We start from the raw sequence: 23,577 nt of genomic DNA on the forward strand, positions 1-23,577 counted from the left end.
TACACATACACTTATTTTTCGTGTACAAGCTTTGATCTCCCTAAAATTTCTTCCAATCTACCTGCCCGGCTGCAACTAGGAGACCATATAATATTTTAAGCGATGTCTGAATCGCTGTACCGTCGCTAGGCCGCCATATAAAGTACAGACCTAATGAACGCAGTCTTCTTTGGCTCTTACGGCGGCAAATAATGTAAAAGATTTCTAATGTAGTACATCATTTTGGCGATTTAAATTAAATGATAATTAAGAATAATTAGGTTGTTTTTAATGCAGTATCTGTTAAGGGGCTAAAGTGTACCGCTTACGTCGTTATAAAGTTTTATAAACGGCAAACGCAGAAGATAAATCCAATATGCATGTAGTTATATGCATTAAGCAAACGTTGATAAAGACTTGTGTGATATATCTAGGTTGGCTTCGGCAATTTTTAAGAAAGAAGATATATTTTTTTGCAATATTCGTAAAAAAAAATACTGAAAAGAAAAATTATTATGTAAATTTTTATATGATTTCAGACACAGATTTATCACGAGCCTTGTCAATACTAATGTATTTCATTACATAATTTAATTTATACACGTTAATAGGATAACTAATAAGATAGTATATTTCCGTCATATTGTGAATTAAGTTAATATTTTAATATTTTCCGTCAAATCACAATTTTTAATAAGATAATAAAATATAAAATATTTAAAATATCGAATGATCGATTTACAAGTTGTAACGTTCCAACTTGTAAATCGATCATTCGATACGGAACGTGAAATGATATTTTAAATATTTTATATTTTATTATCTTATTAAAAATTGTGATTTGACGGAAAATATTAAAATATTAGGATAACTGATGTTATGGCCTCTAAGTTATATACAGAAACCTTAATTTTTCCATTATAACCTTAGAGATATTTACATTTCCCACAAATGTAAAATTAATTTAAAGGCAATTGTGTAATACAAACAGTTATTTAGGCTATTACTAATAAAGAACCGCTCGTAAGTGCTCAAAAATCTACCAGTTATTGGCCTACGACGAAATGTGCATGTGCATTTATTATTTCAGAGCACTTTTGTAAGAAATCCTATCTCCATAATCTCGTATATTTGAATCATTACAAACCCACTAGCGTAAATTTCAGATAATGCCAAGAAATTATTCTTGAAAACACAAAGCATTAATCTGCCAAAGATTCCCTTTCAATTACCACGTTCATGTAGTTGTGAGAAGAGGGTAGTTTAACAACTTTCGTACAGAGACAAAAATGTAATCATTACATACTCCAATATGAGGCAAGAAAATCTTTCGCCACCACCGAATAAATTTAAGCGTCATATGTGCAAGTTATAAGTGGGTGGATAATGGAGTGAACAGATGATATTATATTCCCCCAATTACAGATAATGTCACAGACGTGCAATTGAGTCCAGCATAAACCATTAGATAGGCGTGGTTGTCATGCCGACTCGGTTAACATTTAAATGTCGAGACTAGAAGGACATGTGGAAAGAGGGGACCACTGCTTTCCGACACCTCCCGGGATAGCTCAGTCAGTATAGTGACTAGCTACGGGATGGACGACCGGGGTTCGATCCCCGACGGGGGCAGAGGATTTTTCCTCTAGCCTCTGGGGCCCACCCAGCCTCCTCTACAATGGGTACCGGGTTCCTTTCCCGGGGGTAAAGTCGGCCGGGGCGTGATGCTGTCCACTCACCCCCATCTAGTGCCGAGGTCAAGGAAGAGAGGAGCTATACCTCCTCTCCCCCCAAACGCCTACATGGCGTATAGTGGGACGATTTACTTACTTACTTACTTTCTGATTATACTTTTAAAGTTCATCCTGAATTGTCTTACAAAAGGAATGGAGGTACAAGAAATATCACAACTTCAACAATAATACTGAGTGATTTATAAAAGTCATTTGTACGCCTGTCTTTGTATCTTAATTCAGTGTTCCTCAACATTTCTGTCACCGTGGATCCCCTACTGAAGACTATCTCATACATTTTGATAAAAGAATACAGACTAAGTCCAGTTAGCTTCTTTGTAAATGTAACTTTTGTTCATTTATTATCCTTCTAACATTAACGAATTTCGGGTACATGAGTAGAATAACGAATGAGACATGAAGAAGATGGAAAAAGAAAAGGACATATATTTTGCTTCATTTGGTTAGGGAGATGGCTGTCTTCTGGGTTGTTGCGCAGTGTAGTCTGTTAGACCTCTGAAACGTCGGTAATATTCTACCAGACTACACGGCGCAACAACCCAGAAGACAGCCATCTTCAGACTCACCGCCGTGAAAACATCATATCTGATTTGCTTACTCAACATTCTCCTGGAGGTATTAAAAACACGAAAAATGTTACAAAAGACAGATTTTGTGTTTTGCTGGATTTGTCCGTTTCTATACGGCAATGCCGGTACGGAATCTTGTCACAGATTACAATAAACTTCTTCCAAATCTCAACCTAGTATTCATGATCGATTTTCTCTGCTATAAACTCCTGTTATTTCACATGCGACTAAATTATGATATTGGGAGTATGTAAATGGTTCAGAGTTGAATCGCTTGTTAGTCTATTCATTCATGTCTTGGGTTCGAAACCGCAGTGCCTTCCCCTGACAGCCGACTAGGTTGAAATGACCCACCACCCCCGACCTAGGTTCGAATGTCCCGGTAAGTCGCACGTCCCCTTTACTGGGCAACAATTTTATCTTTACTCTCATCCTATCATTGAGAGGAAAATGGAAATTTCACGCTGTAGTTACTCGCATCTAAAGTCCTGCCCTCGATAGGTTATCAGAGGCCAGAGGTGCCTGATGGTACAGTACACAGCAATACAAACACACTGCAAATTAAATTACCCGTTCGTTCCTTTGCATCTGGTTTCCATGGTAATTCATTTGTCAAATTTCTCACAGAAACACTTCTGTGAGATTTACTCTGAGCTCAAAAAATTATCATTACTCGATTATTAAATAAGAATTTAGTATATGGAGCATTCAGCAGAAATGCTTTGTTGTAAAACACAATGATGGTACCATAACTGTGCTTCGAGACTTGAGAAATTTAATCCCGTTGTATTTCCAGTACACACCAAGACAAAATTAAGTACATCGACAACGCCCTAAACCATGCACACTGATAGTTTTGCGTTTCGTATTCTTCAGATACTCTTAAATTTAAAAAAATGAGTACCTGCACCGGCCTATGATCCACTTTACACCATTGTCAGGGTCTCATTTTTCTTCTTAGATTTATAATTCCATACCACACCGGGCTATTTATCTTTACTAATTTTATCCACATTCTCTGTTCTTCGCCTCCTATACGCTGTATTGAATTACTTTATTAACACCATTTATTTTTATTTGTCTGTTTATATCGAGCAAATTATTTTAAATTTCTCAGTCCTTCTTCTGTCTCTGTCGCCCAATGTCCATATCTAAATACCAAATTTTATCAGAAGTTTAACAAATTATTTATGTGATTTAAAATGTACGTATACTCTTGGATTTTTCGAAATATTCCTTATAAGGGATCATGGCGTATTGCCTAAAAAAGAAAATTTAATTTTATATTTAAGCATTCATTATGACTAGTGCGTTAGAAACAAACTAGTAAAGAGACCAAATATTCATTTAGACACCTTCATACTAAAACTTAATCTTGAAAGAGAAAGATTAATCCGAAATTACATTTTTCACATGAGATGCATAGTTACGAGAGGCAGTTAAATCAGAGAAACGAAACAGCGAGAAGCAGACAATTCCACTGCAACCGATTTCTGGTTAACAGGCCTTATGCATATTACATCACAGCGACTGTAATGGAGAAGCACACATTTCACGTGGTTCACGTACTCGTGGTCTGCTTTACTAACAGTTGAGTTAGCAGAGAAGCTTCAATACTACATTAATTTAAAAACCACACTAAATTAGCGGAGTTCAAGTGTAATGAGAAAAGAATTTGTAGCTACTTCACTGACTAGCTGACTGACGATATTATTGGCTGATTAACTAACCTCATAACTGATTTACTAAACTACCAACTATCTACGTGACTAACTGATTAAGTAATCAACTGAGTAACTAAGTACGTATGTATGAATTCATCGCCCTGATGACGAGGGCAGTAGGACCTCTGAAACGTTGGTTAACATCGACCAGACTACACAGCGCAACAACAAAGAAGACAGAAATCTTCATACTCATCGCCCTGATGATGGAGGCAGTATGACCTCTGAAACGTTGGTTAACATCGACCAGACTACACAGCGCAAGAACCCAGAAGACAGAAATCTTCATACTCATCGCCCTGATGACAGAGGCAGTATGACCTCTGAAACGTTGGTTAACATCGACCAGACTGCACAGCGCAATAACCTGAAACTTAAATTCTGCCGTATTGCTTCTTTCAAGTACTTCAAAATAATTTCACTCATGTATCATCTGGGGGATGGAGAATGGGCCCATTAGCAGCCACAGTTCCACAGAGACAAAGTCTCACCCCATCATAAGAAGAGACTATGATAGTGGCAGCATGACGAAACATGAGCGAAATTATTTTGAAGTACTTGAAAGAAGCAATACGGCAGAATTTAAGTTTCAGGTACTGATCCAGTAACATGCTATTTTACCTTACTCAATTCTTTCACAACTGGTCCAAAATCATCTCGTGAGCCCTTGCGCTTCAGCAGCTGATCAAATGAGCTTGTGAGGGAACGTTTGGCCTTCATGAAGATGGTACTCCCTCCCAGGTACTGATTAAGGAACTCGCTGAGTGTGGCGAGCTTGCTTTCCTTCATAGTGTGCTCTTAGCAGCATCATGAGAAACTCATTCTGCTCACGGAGACTTGAGGTCTCTACTCCTCGGAATTTAGTTAATATCACAGACTGCTCTTCTTCTGGTAACAACTCCAGGCGACGGAAGATGTTTCTCAGAAGTTGTGTGCTCACTAAAATAAAGTGTGCATGTGTTAGATACAAGCGTAATATGGCGAAGACAAAGTAAATCAACTGTAAAGAATTTTTATGACTACTTTAGGTCTGATGATCTAGGAAGAATTCAAAATATCTTTGATCCAGCAAAGAAAACTGCAGATACTTCAGGAGTATTGCTTACATCAGTTCATGATACAGGCTGTCCCAAAAAGATATATACAGACAATCAATGAATTTTCATTGCTTGAAACTCAATCAACCCTCCACCATTTGTGTATATGAATCATGGTATCATCTGTTAAGTGTAGACCACACTAGACTCCCCTCATAAACATAACACATGAAGATGAATAACAAGGCTAATAATCCATATTATAATGTGCATACATATTTTTGGGATACTCTGTATTTTACAGGACACTAAACAAGATGTAGAGAGGACAATTCTCTTTTCTACTCCAAGATAATATTAAAGGCAGTACTATTGATGTCAATGAGCCGGGATAGCTCAGTCAGTATAGTGACTAGCTACGGGCTGGACGGCCGGGGTTCGATCCCCGACGGGGGCAGAGGATCTTTCCTCTAGCCTCTGCGTCCAGACCGGCTCTGGGGCCCACCCAGCCTCCTCTACAATGGGTACCGGGGGTCCTTTCCCGGGGGTAAAGCCGGCCGGGGCGTGATGCTGACAACTCACCCCCATCTAGTGCCGAGGTCAAGGAAGAGAGGAGCTATACCTCCTCTCCCCCCAAACGCCTACATGGCGTATAGTGGGACAAACTTTACCTTTACATTTTACTATTGATGTCAATTGGCGCACCTTAAGATACACAAAGCTAATCAAGAAAGAGACAATGTATGCTGTCTTATCACATTCACTATTGGGAATTTAAATGCAGGCTTATATTAAATGCCTGGGCTCATGGAAGAAGTTCTGCACTGTCTGAAGACAAAAAAAATACATTTTGCAAATTACAAAGGAGACAAATGTTATATAATATCATTAGTAGACTTAGAGAGTGTGATACCACGTGTAGCAACAGATTTTAGTGTCACTGACTAAGTCACCACACAACGGCGTGACTTGAATTAAAATTATTTAAAATCCAGCAACAAAAATCTCACTGACAGTGAGAAATATGTTATTCTGGAAATTTTTAAATTTATAAATAAAGTTGTTTGTACTATTGTTACAGTTTCTAATTTTTATTGCTACTTATAATGTACTATGTGTACAAAATAATAATATATGTTATTAAAAAATGTTACTGGGGGGGGGGGGGCATGGTGTGATCACATTACAAGCTTTTATTGTACATTTTTAGAATTTATGGCACTCAGTCTCAAAGAGGTTTCGTGTCCTTGGATTAGGCCATTCCTCATGCCTAAAGTAAAATACAAAAAGATAGAACTGTACTAGTAACTGGTCCTTCTAGGAAACAACTGCTATGGCTGCAAGTTTGGAACCACTGAAGAGACAGGAATATAAGAAATATGTCTGGAGCGACATTCAATGTAATGATGTTCATACCTAGTTTAAAAACAATCTGTTCAGTAGAAACATTGCTGACAGTACGTCATTGATCGATAAAGGAGCAGACACTGGACTCATAAAAATAACCCTCACATGAGGCAGTCGACATTTTTGTTTCAAGTAAAAAATATTACGATATATATTACGAACATTATCTCATTACACACTCACCTTCTGCTTCGGCACAGAGCTTGTGGTACCACACCTTTGGACAGTGTTCACAAGATAGCACTGGCAGCTTCTCACGTAGCTGTGCCTCTGTCGTGGCAAGAAATGCTTGTCTTGTTGCTGTGGAAGCATACCAACAGACATTTAAACAAAGGATTGGCAACATTCGAAGTAATGGTATGAGTCAATTATGAGACAGCCTCAGAAAGTACACAACATACAGCATTCTCATCACAAAATTCTATAATTTTTATGTCAGATGTTTAACACATTCACTCCCAGGTACTTGGCTGCTGGTTTACCTCTCAGTCATCTTCAGTAGTACTTCATGTTCTACAGATATGAATGACAAATGACCTACAAATTTCAATGAATTCCATTAAGGTAACTGCATGCAGTGACAGAATAAAACTACATGCTCAAAGTGTGTTCTGAAAGCGTTATGTTTTGACTTCTAAAGGCATGCTGCTCTTTGACCAGGATCATACAGCGACGATAGGAATATGCCCTGATAAGACAAAAAGCGCCTTTCTCAGAAAACTGAGAACACAGTTTCACATCCTGTAACTAGATAGTGTATGCAGGTACCTTTCGAAAGTCCTTGAATCACTGATCGACTGCCAATCACTTCTCAAATGTAATACTTCAAAATATTTGGAATTTTGTTAAAAATGGCTTAGCTGTGTGAGCATGTTAAGAACACAGAAAAAAAAGTCAGATTATAATTAATTCAATTCCAATGCCACATAATCATTGTTCACAAAAAGAATATTATTAAATATCCTTGAAGCCGTTTATTTTTTAAATTATTGTTCCTTACAACTTATTATATTTTTTAAATAATGATATTTATGAAAGCAAGTTACATCAAAATTCATTATCTGAAAAACTGGACAGAACGCAAAACATTTATCACATAAATTCAATAATATCGGAATAATAGGTGAATTTGATAGAGAAATGGCGCAAAGAACACTTTGTGGCCAAGGGCTGTCCATCACATCTTTCAGATTAAAAGATCACACTGCCATCTACCAGTTGCCATATGAACTATATGTGCTGTCATCTGTCAGCTGCCATATAAACTATTTGATATCCCACCCATAGTGTGTACTTTAGGATGATGATGACAGACTGTTTCCTTTGCCGCAAGGATTGAACTTTCCTGAAACCACAAGAGTCCACTGTCTTTAGAGATATGTTGCATACATGCCACATCCGCTCAATGTGACGTAGAGAATGTCACTGGAACTTACAGCAAACAAATAATGCTTCTAACAGGCATACAAATAAACTATCAGCAAGATCAAAATCTTATCTACATAGTTACAGCAGTGGTATGCAAGTAAGAATGGATTACCTGAGGTGCTGCATGGGTTAGTACATCTTAACTGATGCTGGCAGCATATGGAGGGCAAAAGAGTTTTTATGGCTTACTAAAACCGGCAAAAGAATAATGTCGAAAAAGACCTGTACTGGTTGAATCTCCCAAGGTCCTTTTATTTTATTAGGAACAGTAATAGATACTGAGCCAAATTTAGTAGAATAGTTCAGTGGTTGGAACCCCCTCCCCCCTTCCGCCCCAAATTAAGTAGGATTTGAGGTTCTCGTGGTGGCAAGTATGAAGATGGCCGACTTCTGGGTTGTTGCGCTGTGTAGTCTGGTAGAAGTCATCAGCACAATAATGATGGAGGCAGCAAGTATCTCTGAAACATCAGTAAACTTCTACCAGACTACATGGTGCTACAATCAGCCATCTTCAACTCTCCGAAATGTTTCATACTACATTAAGAATAGGTTCTTCCGATAAAATGAAGTTATAAAATACAGAGATAAACTTATACTTACTCCAGTGGTAATGCTAATTCATTAATCTATGTAATGAGAAATGGTTTCTATCAATTCATCTTCCAGAACATATTCAAAAATAAATTCCCAGTCAAGATGCTACAAGATGTGGCTCACATTCTTTTGTACCAATGAACATTGGAAATAAAGATGTCCATCTCACCTGCTACCAAATCATCAGCTACAGATTCTGACTGGCACTTGAATACATATCCAATGTACGACTCCACATTCAACTCTCGACAGATGAACCCAAAGTGGTCTGCATTCTTGATTCCCTGCACATAAAGTTTGCACCCATCACAGCAAGTTTTTCTGACTTAGTCCCTTAAAGATATTTAAAAAAACAACACTGAAATATGTCAAACGGAATCTTAAGGCTACACGAGAGGCTAAAATGTAGATAAGAAGACATTATTAACAATTTGCTATGCTACTTAAATTCAGTGTTTGCTTATGCTAACAAAGCAATTTAAAACCAGCAAATTTTTATGCTGTGGCAATATGAATTTAAATATAAAGAAGATGGCTGTATTTTGGTTTGTTGTGCCATGTACACTGGTAGACAGTCTTTTTCATATCTGGTGCCACGAGTACCTAAAATATTGTTTTAAATAAAGTGTTTATAATGCCAAGACATCTATAATGACAAAGTTCTTTAAATCTAGTGCTGCTTTACGCCACCACACCATATGGACTTTAAATTCAGCATCAAAAAAATTCTCACACCATGTCAGATGTTAATACTAGTACAAAAATGACTTAAAAATTCACAGAAAATAACTATGCACAATACTAAAGATGACTGGATGTTGCGCCACGTAGTCTGGTAGAAATTGACTGATGTTTCAGAGGCGTTTACTGCCTCCATTATCAAAGACATTTTCCAGGATGATATGACATATAGTCTGGTAGAAACTGACCAAAAGTGCAAAGGTGCTTACCACCTCTATGCCTGCTGATAGAGGCTGTAAACACCTCTGAAATGTTGGTAAACTTGTACCAGACTATATGACATATCATCTCAGAAAAACAGTCATTTCATTTTCATGCTTGACACAATAAGAATCTGAATCTCATGTATGTATAATAATGTATTCAAACTTTCACAGTGAGACACACACACTGAATGTAGTTCTAGTGCTGAAACTAGTGTTGACTTGTTAGGCAGTACAAAAAGATTACACCACAAGATAGAAAAAAAAAATGCAGTGTGAACATAGATTATGTATTGGGACGGAGAGATGAAATCGATTCAGTAATGAATTTAAATTTTTCTGGAGTGTAAGGAAAAAGTTAATATCTTCCCATTCATGTGCATGAGCCAAACATTAGGTTTCATGTTACTCTGTTCTAGTGCAACTGTTTCGAAATTGTCCATGTGCACGTTCCCTATTACTGATGACAACGGAAAGCCCATTGTCATTCTATATGTTAGTAAAACTCTTCACTGACTTGGAAGTGCATAGCCAGATCTGCTTCCAGGACATCTTGTGTAAGCACACTGTATTCACTTGATCAATTAAAAATGTACACAAAAGACTCAAATGAGGAGAGGTTATGTGAACGTTACCAGACTTAACATTTATCATATGGAAACAGGGTATCCCCCATCCCCCCCATCATGGAGAAGCCAGCTGGACAGAGCTGTGATCCATGTTCAATAACATTAAAATATAAAATTATGTGGATGGCCTGAAAAGTATTGCCTCCTCTTAATTAAAACATGAATGGGAAGGAATTTTTCAACGGAACAAAAACATAGGAAAAATTTAGAGTTTACTCTTCAAAATTATACATTATTTTTCTACAGTCACCTTCTATTTCAATGTACTTATGCCAATTATAAACTAAATTTTTTAAATAAATTTTTGTAGAGCTATGAGTTTTCACAAAGAAATTATCTCACAGCGGACTTCACTTCTTCATCTGACCTAAGCGAAGAGATGAAAATCACTTTGCTGGATCTGGGCTGTATGCGGAATAATGCGAGAGGGAAAAACCCAGACATTCAATCGCTTCTCGTGTTCAAGTACTGGTGTGAGATCTAGCGGTATGTTGAAGGATTGTGTGGTTTTTGTTATCAACTCTTTTGAATCTTTTTGTCAACTTATTTAAGGATTCGATACAATGTTCAGATTTAATGGTTGTCCCTCATTACATAAAATCAGCAACATCCCAAAATGCAGTCGCCACACTGAGAGCTCAAACACGAGAAGAGATTAAATGCCTGGCTTTTTCCCTCTTACCTCGTCCCCCATATAGCCCAGACTTTGCACTGAGCGATTTTCATCTCTTCCCTAAGCTCAAGGAACATTTAAGGGGCAAGCCCACTCTGAGACAACTTTTTGCACAAACAAAACTCAGAGCTCTATAAGAATAGATTTAAAAAAAATATTAATTTATCGTTGGCATCAGTGCATTGAAGCAGAAGGTAACTGCAGGAAAATAATGTACGATTTTGAAGAATAAACTCTAAATTTTGTATACGTTTTTGTTTCATAAAAAGATTCCTTCCAATTCACGTGTTATTTAAGAGGAGGCATTACTTTTCAACCCACTTTCACGTACATATTCCAGGTCATAACCTCCAGCCCATCAGTACCTGGATGCAGCTAGCAACATCTTTCAGGTGCTTGTGCAGTAGAATTTGCTTTCTGTCTGGACTGATGAGCCTCAAATCGATGCGACCAACTTGAAATAGCATCGTGCGGTTGTGATCAGTCTGAAACAATCAGATGTCATGTACAGTTCCTCATTTTGAGTCTGTGAAAACATTATTATACATGAATATCACTGAGTGAACTCAGTAGTGCTCTGCAAAGTCTCATTTGCAGACCAGTAAATTAAGAGCGGGCAATCTGACAACTAGTACCCCATTTGCCTCATACTGCGCAGTTGGTACAAATACCAGAAGTATAAAAATCTAATTAATAAACATATATCAGCTAAGAGTAAACAATTTAAAGTGGAATTAAAAATAATTTCTTTCGACACACACCTTCCACTCTAATGATGAATTTTTAATTTTGTAATTTATACTATTGCAATCATGTATGTAAATTTCAAGTATGGTCATGAGTATAAACTTTTAGGCATATGGAAAATAACATATATGCATGTATTCTTATGTGGATGTGTTGTTATTTACTTGGTATATTAATTTAATAGTAATGTATTTTGAAATTAGTGTCATGTTATCTATGCTACTTATAAACATACTGTATGGAATTATTAAAAGTGTATTCCCAAACCTGCAGCTCATAAAAATACACTCTTCTCCTACCCAAATAGTCATTGAAACCCTTTCATCATCACATTTCCTGAGTCACATAACTAACTAACTAACTAGATGGCTTACCGAACCCGAAGGTTCATCACCGAATTAACCAAAGCCCTCCACTGGACCCTGACCTCGGCCAACAAAATCCAGTCTCCTTCAACTCCTATCTCCCATAGATCCCACCTGACATTATCCTCCCATCTACGTCTAGGTCTCCCCAGCGGTCTCTTCCCTTCAGGTTTCCCAACCAGTACCCGGTGCACACCTCTTGTCCCATCCATGCGCGCTACATGTCCCGCCCATCTCACTCTTCTCGACTTAATCACCCTCACAATACTGGGGGAGCAGTACAGATTTTTAAGCTCGTCATTGTGCAGTTTTCTCCACGCCCCATCGTCTTCCCTCTTAGGCCCAAATATCCTCCTCAACACCCGATTCTCAAACACCTGCAATCTGTGTTCCTCCCTGAGTGAGAGACCATGTTTCGCACCCATACAAAACAGCGAGCAAGATTATTGTTTTGTATACTTTAATTTTCAAGTTCTTAGAAATCAGACGGGAAGACAAAATATCTTGGACTGAGAAGTAGCAAGCATTTCCGGAATTTAATCCTCATGGTCACCAAAATTGCTTGTATCGCTTTTTCTCATTACCACGTGTCTTTATATAACTTTTCATCACCTCTTTTCCTCAATCATGTGCTCATCACCAATTGGATAACAGCCTACTCTTCTGTTCTGCCTATCAGATTCATCACATTCAACTTGTCACGTACCGCCTGTTCTATATAAGGCTTCAAAACACCCAACCACGTGTTGTTCACACCGAAGACAACAACTGAAATTTTTGCCAAAATACGGAATAACTTTCAAGATTCAACATAGATCATTCTCGGAGTCTGAAGACATTCATCATGTATGTGGTTAGTCTAACTATAGTGAATTTTTCTCCTGAAAAATGTTTAAGAGATATAAATGGATTTAAGAAGTGTTACAAACCTAGAAGTAACTTGATAAAGGATGAGAATAGTGATCTGCTTGCAGATTCCCACAACATTTTGAACACGTGGAAGAATTACTTCTCTCAGTTATTGAACATACATAGGGCCAATCATGTTGGCAGACAGAAACACACAGAGCTGATCCATTAGTACCTTTCTTGAGGTTGAAATTGCTATTGGAAAGTTAAAAGATAAAAACTGCCATGTAGCGATCAAATTCTGGCAGAACTGATTCAAGGAAGAGATGAAACATTATATTCTGAGATCCAGAAACTCTTTAACTGTATTTGGAATAAGGAAGAATTGCATAAGCTGTGGAAGAAGTCTACCAATTTATAAGAAGGGCAACAAAATTGACTGTAGTAATTATCAAGTTATATCATTGTTTCTTCTACTTCATTTTTTTTTATTTGGTGTTCTGTCTGACGACAGGTCCATATGAACAGGATCCTTCCGTCCTTTTCTCGGACTGGGACCTGTTCATATACGTTCTTGGCAGATGATCCAGAAGTGGTTTGCCATTGCCTTCTTCTGTGTGTGAATGGAGTAATTGTTGGGATGCCACGGAGGAAAACTCCGTGTTGCCTAGACCACGGCCTTGCCCAACACAAGTTATAAATTCGGGCACCGCCGGGAATCGAACCCGAGACCCCAGGATTACAAGGCCAGCTTTCTAACCGCTAGACCACCGTGGCGGATTTGTGAATGCAGTAAGAAATATTTTTGAGTATCCATGTATTTTGATTATTCATGCATCTTTTCTTCATTAGCCTGGATAATCAGGAGTTTACCACAGCAAATTAATGCTTGTACATTTTTAAATTTCCTTTCAAATTTTTATAAATAATTATTGATCGAATAAAGATGACATTAATTCAGACATTTATGTACAATATAAGTTCAGACTATCCTATAAAAATTAAATATGAAATACGGCCCTTTGGTCTCATTTTAATTAAGTTCTTTATTATTAGTGTGCTGCATCAACATCCAAAAGGCCAATTACAGATACAGCACAATAATAAATACAAGAAGGTAACAACAAATAGATTATACGATTAAATATAATGTTAAAGCTATCTCAAAGCTACAATTAACTTTTATCATACACGAATACAGAATTTAAATGTTGCATTATCAGATTACTGGCTTGATGATTCAGCAATGATCGTACTACTGCAATGCATGGCCAAATGAATTGTGCATAAGCCATGATGCAAGGACAATAAAGGTTAAGACTCTCCCTCACTCATTCATTAACATTCATTCATTTTCCTTGTTGCAGTACATCAGAAGACACATACGTGATGAAGTCGGTGAAGAGAGAACCGCACTTCCGAATCACACGGGCCATTCTAGACTCTTCTTCTTGACTACGGCTGAAGTCTAAACCATCATCCATCTTTCCTTCCTCATGGAGTACAGCTTGCTTTTCCTCAACTTTACCAACTCCTTTCTTTTTTTGTCTCGTATGACTGAAAGAAAGAAAGTGCAGTATTGGAATAAATATTTTATAAAAATTAATTTATCTTAGTGTGAATGCTAGGCTGTGACAGAATCTGCTATAAATATTTTACAGCTTATTTTATTAAACTTCATATTAGTGCAATGATTCTATGGTGTCCTTAACAAGATTTTTTCTTTGAAGAAACATTTTAAATTTTGCTTCTGAACAGTTTCAGTAAGACAGTATTTAGTTTCTCCATAACTGCATGTTACAATGCCACATTATTATTCATTGTGCAATGACTGTCAGGTAAAACTACAACTCTCTTTGTCAACACTTATTTAATATAATATAATAATTTCAAATTCTTATGTTACAAATCTGGTAACTTGAAAAGTAAACACCTTATGACCCAATTTAGTTGACGGACGATACGTATACAGACCTTGTACAAGAGCCACAGCCCTGAATCTGAGTGCTGCACAATGACAGTACTGTCACCATATTTGATGATGGGAGCTCCGATCACTTCTAGATCCTTTTCTTCCAGGACCACTTTTAGGTCATCCTTCTCTTGTCGCAAGCAGAAAGTGGACGTGGCAAGTGTAGCATCATCTCTGCGTGCAAAAATGTTACATGCATTTTTCCAAAACAGAGATGAATATACTCTCATCCTAACTTTCAAAGCAAAAGCTATTTAACACCAGTTGCCCAGCTGTTCTGTTCAAGAGCGTACGATATTACAATATGTGTAAACTCATTAAAATCATTTGTTTTCTAATTGAGAGAAATTGGAGAAAAAACTGTAAGTCATAAACCTATAATAGTAAGGATATTTTTTTACTTGGGTTGTAGTAAATCTCTTGGGGTCCTTCTAGTTAATATTATAGGGTTTATAATTACTGATGGGTCAGGCATTGTATATAATGCATGTAGGCCTCAATCTCATGTAATGCAGAAATGAAACTGCTTCAGATTCTGAGGAACAAAAACTAAAACATCATTACCACCTCTGCCCAAGTTCTGTTTATATGAGCATATGCACAGAACGACTGTAAAGTCATGCAACCCATTCCTGACACACATTCTATTCTAAAAAAAAATAAATCAAGCTGAAATCAGAAAACAAACAAAAATACATTTTATATTATATGTTGCTAATGTCCACTGTGTTCGGTGATGCACGCACTCAAGCTTTCGCTCAAATTTAATGACCTGCAGTGTAGAGTTCCTGTTACAGAAAAAACAGTTCACCAAACAAGAAATTGTCAATTTCTTCGGCACAGGAGAATCTGGAAATCTAATCATAAACAAATGCTGGCCACGTTAAGTAAGAATGAAATGGTCGAACACTTTTTTGCACTTCTGAAGAAATTATCCTTGCACTTCAACTGCTGTAAGGCGACTGACGGACTAGTGCGAGGAGGTTAAAACATGACGTGTCATGTGTGGGCCTTGTACACTCACAGCAGTATTGTGTTTTTATTAATCCAGTTAAATTGTATTGAACTGCAACCATCAGCAAATATTTTAATATGGGTTATGTGACTTCTCAGTTGCCAGCCATCTCTACTGGCAGTAGAATCCAATGGTTCAACACTGCTAATGCAAATGTCAACCACTGGATACAACCCTGAGCCAGTTCCAACTTCACAACGTATTTCTGTAAAATCCATACTTCTCTTATTCTACGGTTATGCTATTTATCTTCCATAGTTAACATACTTTCTTACTAGGTAGAGCTCATTGTTCTCATTAACTCCCAAGTATCGAACAGTAGTAAGGTGGCGGATCCTCATCGGATGATACCAGTTCATGAAGCCGCCTGCCCATTTGGTTCTTGCCAATTCCAGTCGCCACAGCGATCTAGCTTGACTCATTACACTGCCACCCCCATGAACAACAATGCTGAAAAAGTTAACAATTAATTGCATACAACAGATCGCCATGGCTGTGCGTTCTATGATATGGACCATTCAGACTGGAATCACAGGTTTCAATTCAGGTTGAAGCATGTTTCTAAGTACATAACACAAAAAAACAAAACAATTTCTGTGTTCATTTCCACGTGCGTCTGCCAACGGAGTGACTATCACGTGGCCACTCTCTGTCTTCATACCCCAGGTTTCTGTTACAGACTTGTACCATGACTGGCTACACAGAATTACCATACCAGCTGTTTAAAAATTTAAATTGACCATCACACACCTAACACTTTAGACATGAAGGGTAAATCCCGTTTTCCTAAATAATCAATTTCTAACACAATTATTTATTATTAAGTGTTCTGTCTTACGACAGGTCCATTGCTCTGCCCAAAAAGAGCTCTCCAGTTGTCCCTATTCTCGGCTTCTCGCTTTAATTCCTGGAACGTCACCTTCTTTCCTTGTTTAAGGTCGTTGGTTAGCTGTATCAATCTTATTCCCAGTCCTCGCTTTCCCTCAACCTGGCCTTCGATGATATCACTCAGTAACCCATTCCTTCTCATAATATGTCCCAGCCAGTTAGCTTTCCTTCGTGTAATCGCCTGCAGAATGTTTCTTTGCTCGTTGACTCTCCTCAATACTTCTTCGTTGGTCACTCGATCCGTCCACCTGATCTTCTCTATTCTTCTCCAACACCACATTTCAAAACTCTCCAGGTATTTCTGTTCCTTCTTCCTGAGTGTCCAAGTCTCTGCTCCATACGTAACACTTCACTAGTTTCTTCTTCATCTCCAAGCCCAACTTGCTAGTGAGAAGTATCCTCTTCTTGACGAAAGCTGCCTTGGCCATGGCTATCCTTGCTTTTACTTCCTTGGTGCATAGGGTGTCCGTCGTCCCAAGTACTTGAAATGCTCCACATTCTCCATCTGTTGGTTTCCAATTACAACGTTCAATGGTTCTGCTCTCGGTGCTGTCCTCATTACCTTTGATTTTTCAATGTTGATTTCCATTCCATACTCTCTACCTGTTTCCACTAACTTGTCCATCATGTTCTGTAATTCCTCCTCTTACTTCGCCAATATTTCTAAGTCGTCTGCGTACTTTACAGTCGTTATGACTCTTCCTCCAGTTTTGAAGTCTCCAGAGCTTCCTTGGCTAGCCATTCCCCGTACAGGTTAAAAAGAATTGGTGATAAGCAGCATCCCTGTCTTACACCTCTACCTATCTCAACGCTGTTGGTGTCTCCTGAGTCCAGTCTCACTTTGACTTTTTGCTGCATATACAGGTTTTTGATTAGTCTTCTATCTCTCCAATCAATTCCAATTCTTTGTAGGATCCTCATTAATTTCTTCCATTTTACTCGATCGAAAGCCTTCTTCCAGTCGATGAAGCAGGCACATACTTCTTCCTTCCTTCTTCCTTGACATCGAGCTAACACAATTAGAATGAAAAAATTTAATTATAAAAATTAAAAATATTCCAGTGAGATCTGATACTTTCAAGATGAGTATGAAGATGGTTGTTTCTTGGATATAGCACCATGTAATATGGTATATATCAACCAAACATTTCAGAGGAGCTTATTGCCTGTATCATCACTCTGATGACGGAGATGGTAAGCTCCTCCGAAACGCACGTCCATATCTGCAAGACTACACGACGCCACATCCCAGCAGATAGCCATCTTCTTTAAAAACAATCCCTTTCTAAACATATAAAGGACCATACCTCATAACTGTATTTCATCCCTTCCAATAAAACAAATCTTACTTTTGTCCAGGTTGATCGGTCCAAGTAGATGGAATGGTGAGGCATTCATCACCCCTATGGAAGAACCTTAACACATAACCACCAAAGACATAACCTGAAATATGAATGTGCATTGTTTCAGTTACGCATCTTGCTTCAGATAGCACTAAACCATTCAGTTTCCGTTAACAAATACAACCTATAATAATATCATCTAAATGTATATGCATGCAAGTAGTAAATTATAGACCATTCAGACTGAGCAGTCAGTTTTGTGTAACTACATGCATGCATCCCCCCCCCCCACACACACACACACACATACATATATAACAGTTGTCATGTCCACAATATAATACAACTATATTTTAATGGAGGTTCATAATATCATAAAGCAGAATCTCTTCAAGTTAAGAATCAGACTTCAAAGTTATTTTTGGCATTGATCTACTGAGGTAACAACTTCTATATTGTCATTGAAATCACATTTACCAACTTAAATGAAGCGATCAATTTGAAGTATAAAATTTAAAACTGGCAGTAAAATGAAGCATTTGTTGCAACTATAGATTTTAAAGTGACAATGTTGTTGTTTTTTTGGGTTGTGACATCAAGAAGACTCATAGGAAGATACCAAATTTCAAAGACAGTATGTTTCTCCAAATCCACAGAGCACCACAACTTGGAAGAACAACACCATCATCTTCTATCTATACTTTATAGTATGCCTGATTATAATTACTCTCTAGTGAGCTGAAGTGCTGTATACATACCTACATACTTCATCCTGCTGATACCAGTTCCATACGGTTGCACAGACCAGTGAGACACGTGAAAAGATGCGTTCACCACAGACAGGTCATTTTCTTTAGCTGTGCGCTTTAAAATGGCAAGAATGAGACAATTACAGGTTGTATTCCAATATTATGGCCAGGTTTTAAACTAGGTGTGGGAATATCCAACTTACCATCTTACTTCCCTCTAAAAGCATCTTTCAAACAAATGTTTTGCTCCTTCTACCAACTTCTTCCACTTCCCAACCAGTATCTCAACTTGTAATTGTAGCTCTGCTGCAAAGTTTCGGTCAGCATTGTTCAGCAGTTTCTGTGTTGTTATCATTTGGCTGCAGTGTTTCAATATCATCTTGGAGAGCCTGTATAAAATTTATACAGACTCCACTGTATTTTCTGTTTTTGTCTTACTATTCTGTTATAAAATTAACAGCTACAATAATTAATTTATAAGGGTCTAGGATAGAAATCACCAACATTCTTCTTTCTGTAATACAGCCTCTTCCTTCAGAAACAGAAACTTGTTCAACTGATCGTAAATTTGATTATTCTTATGAGAGTTGAATACTCATCACTGTGATCACAAAATCCTGTTATTTATTCTGAGTCACTTCAAAGCAGAAGTCATGTATAATGTATGAAGTCCTGAAGATTATATAAATTGTATGAAATGACACGTTCGAAATTGTTCTTACTTTACGTCCTCCACACAAGGGAAAGATGACACACATAAATTCAACACACGCTCAAATAACGTCACATTAACTTGCACGACCTCGCAATATATGACAGAAGAAATGCAGTGGACAGAAACGACACGCAACAGTTACGCCATTTTCTCGTACGCAGGGATGGCAACATCTGAAAAGCAGCGAACACATCCCGCCATCGCGGGAGAATGAGGGATATTCGATTATCATTCTTTGCGCACTGTAACAGACTCTGCTGCCATCTACCGACCACGGGTCTGAAGTAGATCTACGTCGAAGCACACTCCGTTGACCTGCTGTGTGAAATGCTGCCTGCAATACCTCACATACTGTAATATATGTATGTCAGTAGTTCCTCAGAAATGTTAGATGTGCTATTATCATTCTATTTCTTAATAGGTTTCCCAAACTGTCTCCTTCCTTTACATTTCTGGATCAGAACTTTGTATTTCTCATATGCCGCATATATGTTCCATGATCGCCTATCACATCCTTCTTAATTCAACTGCACTAAAAGTTTTAATTAAAAAATAAATTAAGAAGCTTCTTATTATGTAATTGTTCCCAGTATTCTGTTACCGGATCTCTTCTAAAATCTCAAACATATTCCAAGACCTGTACTCTCAAACTCTCTTCTCTTTTATGAGAGACCAAGTTTCACACCCCAAAAAACAACAGGCAGAAAGACTCTTGCATACATACATACATCTTTATTACATTCCATGGATCCATAACTTAGTCAGATGACAATAGGATGTGGAATAAGTCGTAATAATAATACAATACATGTTATACAAATACAAGTCATATAAATGTCACAAAAATACAAAGGATAAATTTCGACTTACTTGTAGACATTATGAATTCATCGACAGAGTAAAAGGAGTGTGTAATTTAGTATCTCTTCAATGCTGGTTTAAATTGTGCCTTTTTATTTACAAGACTTGAGATATTTGATGGTAGACTGTTGAAAATTTTGATCCTGCATAATATGCACTCTTCTGAAAACATGAGAGACTGGCAATTGGTCTATGAAGCTGATTTTTATTCCTTGTGTTGACGTGGTGTACGGCAGAATTATTTTGAAAGAGTTCTTGGTTATTTAAAATAAAATTCATTAATGAGAATATGTATTCACATTAGAAGAGGTAAGATCTCTAATCTCTTAAATAGACTTCTACATGAATTCCTAGGTTTTACACCAGCCAATAACCTAACAATTTTCTTTTGTAAAGTGAATATCTTTTTGATGTTTGATGAATTTCCCCCCAAAAATTATTCCATATTTCATTAAATAGTGAAAATATGCAAAATATACTGATCTGAGTGTGTCGGTGTTGCTGACATGCAACAGAGATCTAACTGCGTAACATGCGCCACTTAACTTAGGTATCAGTTTATCAATATGATTAGTCCAATTTAGGTGATTATCAATTTTCAAACCCAAGAATTTTGTGTTTATTGACTCTTGTATATACTTCCCATTATAACCAATACTTAAAGCAAATTGTGGAGAGTTATTTGTTATAAATTTTATTAGATTTAGGGCCAGTTTGTTAGCAGTAAAATATTTACTCATATGAGACAGAACTATGTTTGATGTTGAACAGAAATCATCAAAATTTTTATTTGAAATTATGACGCTTGTGTCATCAGCAAATATTATGGGTTCTGTTAAAGTATTTATTGTTTTTATTGTTGGAGGAAGGTCATTTACATATATTATAAAAAGCAAGGGCCCTAAAATTGACCCTTGGGGAACTCCATGTTTTGTTCCCCAGTTTGTGAAAATATTTCGTTTGTTTTTAGGTGCTTTTACTTCGACCTTTTCTATCTGTTAAATAGGATCCAAACCATTGCGCTGCTATTCCTTGAATGCCATAAAATGTAATTTATCCGATAAAATTTCATGATTTACACAGTCAAAAAGCTTTTGCTAAATCACAGAAAATTCCTCCAACTTGCATTTTTTGGTTAATAGATTTAAGCACGTTGTCTGTTAGCTTGAAGGCCGCATCTTCAGTGGATACACATTTCCTGAAGCCAAATACACATATTAAACGTGGTCGATGGTCGAAGTCAAAAAACCGAACCGATCCATTTTAATGTTATCTTCCTTCCTATATCGAAGTCAAAACAGTTTTTAATAGGCGCTACACTGAGATGCAAAGGGTCGAAAGATTATCATCGTAATTATTAAACAAAAATTTACGTGTTTCGTCCAAACGAGTAACACCGAGTTTCTGTCACTGTCAGAAAGGAAAATTATTCTTTGTACAAGTGGCTGCATTGGAAGTATAATCCCTATGATCTCTAATTTTAATTATACTGGATGGACCATGGATGTTGTTCTTTTGATTCTTTAGCACAGTTACTCGAAGCATGCACTGTTTTATGTCGTCTATATTCTTACGCTGAGGTATCGGATTCGTGTCCCACCTGCGGCCGTTTCAAATCTCGGCTGATTGAGACCAGTTTAGATCCTGGTGTAGTCCATATTCGACATATGGGAGAAAAAGTGGCACTAGGACAGGATTTTCTCCATATCTAAGAATTCTTACAGCCTGTCTGATTAAAATTTGGAAAATGAGTAATTTCACGGCTGACAGAATGAATTTTATCATCTCAAGGATTCTGATCTTTGGTTTCTGGAATTTGCAAGGCTAGGATTTGAATTTCGGTATGTAGTTATGAAGAAGGAATGAGAGGGAAATTTATGAAAGAAACCAGAAAAAAAAAATATATATGTAGTGTTTGGGCTCATCTGCCTCGGGTGTCCTCATATCGATTATTGGAAGTTGGCGCTTTTTTGGGGAGAATATGTAAGTGGTTCTTTGTGTCGTCTTAAAAATACGTCTTTGGGTCGCACTCACACGGACGTCTGCGAAAAAGATTTGTGAAGTGTAATCACGAGACAGAATTATTCATTAGTTAGTTAGTTGTAACAGATACATTAATTTTGAATTTTTTTTTAAAAATTGTGCACTTCGATCGCACTTTCATGTATGTAGGCCATCCTGTTTTCAATCGTTTAAGGGATTACGTTAAGTCATACCCCAGCCATGTTATATTATCTGTCTTTTGACAGTCAGTATAGTGACTGGCTACGATCTGACTGACAGGGGATCGACTCCCTAGAGGGGAAAAATCATATTTATTCATTTATTTATTGGTCTGAGTACTCTACACAGAAGACTGTCCTTCTAACCCTGGGGTTTAGCTAAGAGGGCCACTAAGTTACACCCTTTTTATATAGACCGACTCTTCTATTCCCTGTTTTAACTTAATTTTGCTGGTCTATTTCTGTATTTACGTCCAAATTTATTCAAGTAATTTAAGAAAACGTACGCAAAAGAATGGTGCAATAATTTATATTTGCTTTTATTGTATGTGATATTTTCGTTACAACTGCAGATGAAGTAACGTTTTCGTAGAATATGTAAACATAACCTAAATTTATTTACAGTTAGTTACGTATTTACGAAACATGAGTTGAAAACGTGCTAGTGACGGGGGCACAGCCCCAACCCCTTCCATGACCCCCTGTTCCCTGAATAACACTGAACTCAGGCACATTAAACAGTTGAAGGGAAATTATAATAATCTTGAAGAATTTAATTCTGTAAAAGAAGTTAATTTGAAGTACATTCATGGATTGAAAGGAATGTCAGAATGCTGTTAGCGAATGAATCCTTGAATGATATTTAAGAATCCAGTCCGTACCGCGAAGAAAACACTTCACTTCACCATTACAAAGATCAACTGGCTAACGCTGTTTAAGAAATTGACCGCTGATTACGGCGAGAACCACACAAAGCACATAAAGACAAGTGTTACTGATTGTTGGAGCAGTTGGTACGTATACTTACCATTCCATTTAAAGGTTTTAAAAGTAAAGTTCGGAGGTATTAGTGCCTCCATCTTCAGGGCTAGATTTGAAGTTTTCTCAGCGGTGAGAATGAAGATTCCTGTCTTCTGATATGATGCGCTGTGTAGTCTGGTAGATGTTTTTCTAACGTTTCGGAGGTCATACTGCCTCCATCTTCAGGGCGAGATTTGAAGTTTTCGCAGCGGTGAGCGAGCTCTTAAATGTTCATGAGACTAGTGATATTAGACCTATTAAATACATGCAGCTGAACTGTTGGTGCCAGAACCTAGCTTAGATGAAGTTGAA

The 23,577-nt window shown here is 37.3% G+C and overlaps 2 protein-coding genes and 2 long non-coding RNA genes across 5 annotated transcripts in view; 2 read left to right on the top strand and 2 right to left on the bottom strand.

The window, feature by feature from the left end:
- LOC147870877 (uncharacterized) overlaps positions 1-23,577 on the top strand; it is a 321,359-nt gene that overhangs the window by 248,292 nt on the left and 49,490 nt on the right. The window lies entirely within an intron of this gene.
- On the bottom strand, positions 1,891-14,227 carry LOC147870888 (TBC1 domain family member 4-like). The gene is made up of 5 exons (XM_087341734.1): positions 14,086-14,227; positions 11,104-11,223; positions 8,662-8,776; positions 6,654-6,770; positions 1,891-4,965 (listed from the first exon to the last, which is right to left on the bottom strand). Exons 2-5 carry the CDS (start codon positions 11,203-11,205, stop codon positions 4,775-4,777), a joined length of 525 nt encoding a protein of 174 aa, XP_087197860.1. The 5' UTR covers positions 11,206-11,223; positions 14,086-14,227; the 3' UTR covers positions 1,891-4,774.
- On the top strand, positions 13,202-14,599 carry LOC147870889 (uncharacterized). The gene is made up of 2 exons (XR_015533079.1): positions 13,202-13,491; positions 14,067-14,599. It is a non-coding gene; the product is annotated as an uncharacterized LOC147870889 (long non-coding RNA).
- Positions 14,118-19,542, bottom strand: LOC147870890 (ryanodine receptor-like). Its single transcript, XM_087341733.1, has 6 exons — positions 18,870-19,542; positions 18,676-18,781; positions 17,924-18,017; positions 15,954-16,136; positions 14,674-14,845; positions 14,118-14,256 (listed from the first exon to the last, which is right to left on the bottom strand). The coding sequence occupies exons 1-6, from the start codon at positions 18,891-18,893 to the stop codon at positions 14,224-14,226; spliced, it is 612 nt and encodes a 203-aa protein (XP_087197859.1). The 5' UTR covers positions 18,894-19,542; the 3' UTR covers positions 14,118-14,223.

The sequence above is a fragment of the Zootermopsis nevadensis genome, unplaced genomic scaffold (assembly GCF_977971745.1).
Source record: "Zootermopsis nevadensis isolate Lab colony 2312 unplaced genomic scaffold, Znev_1.0 Znev_ptg000085l, whole genome shotgun sequence".
In the NCBI taxonomy this organism is placed as follows: Eukaryota; Metazoa; Arthropoda; class Insecta; order Blattodea; family Termopsidae; genus Zootermopsis; species Zootermopsis nevadensis.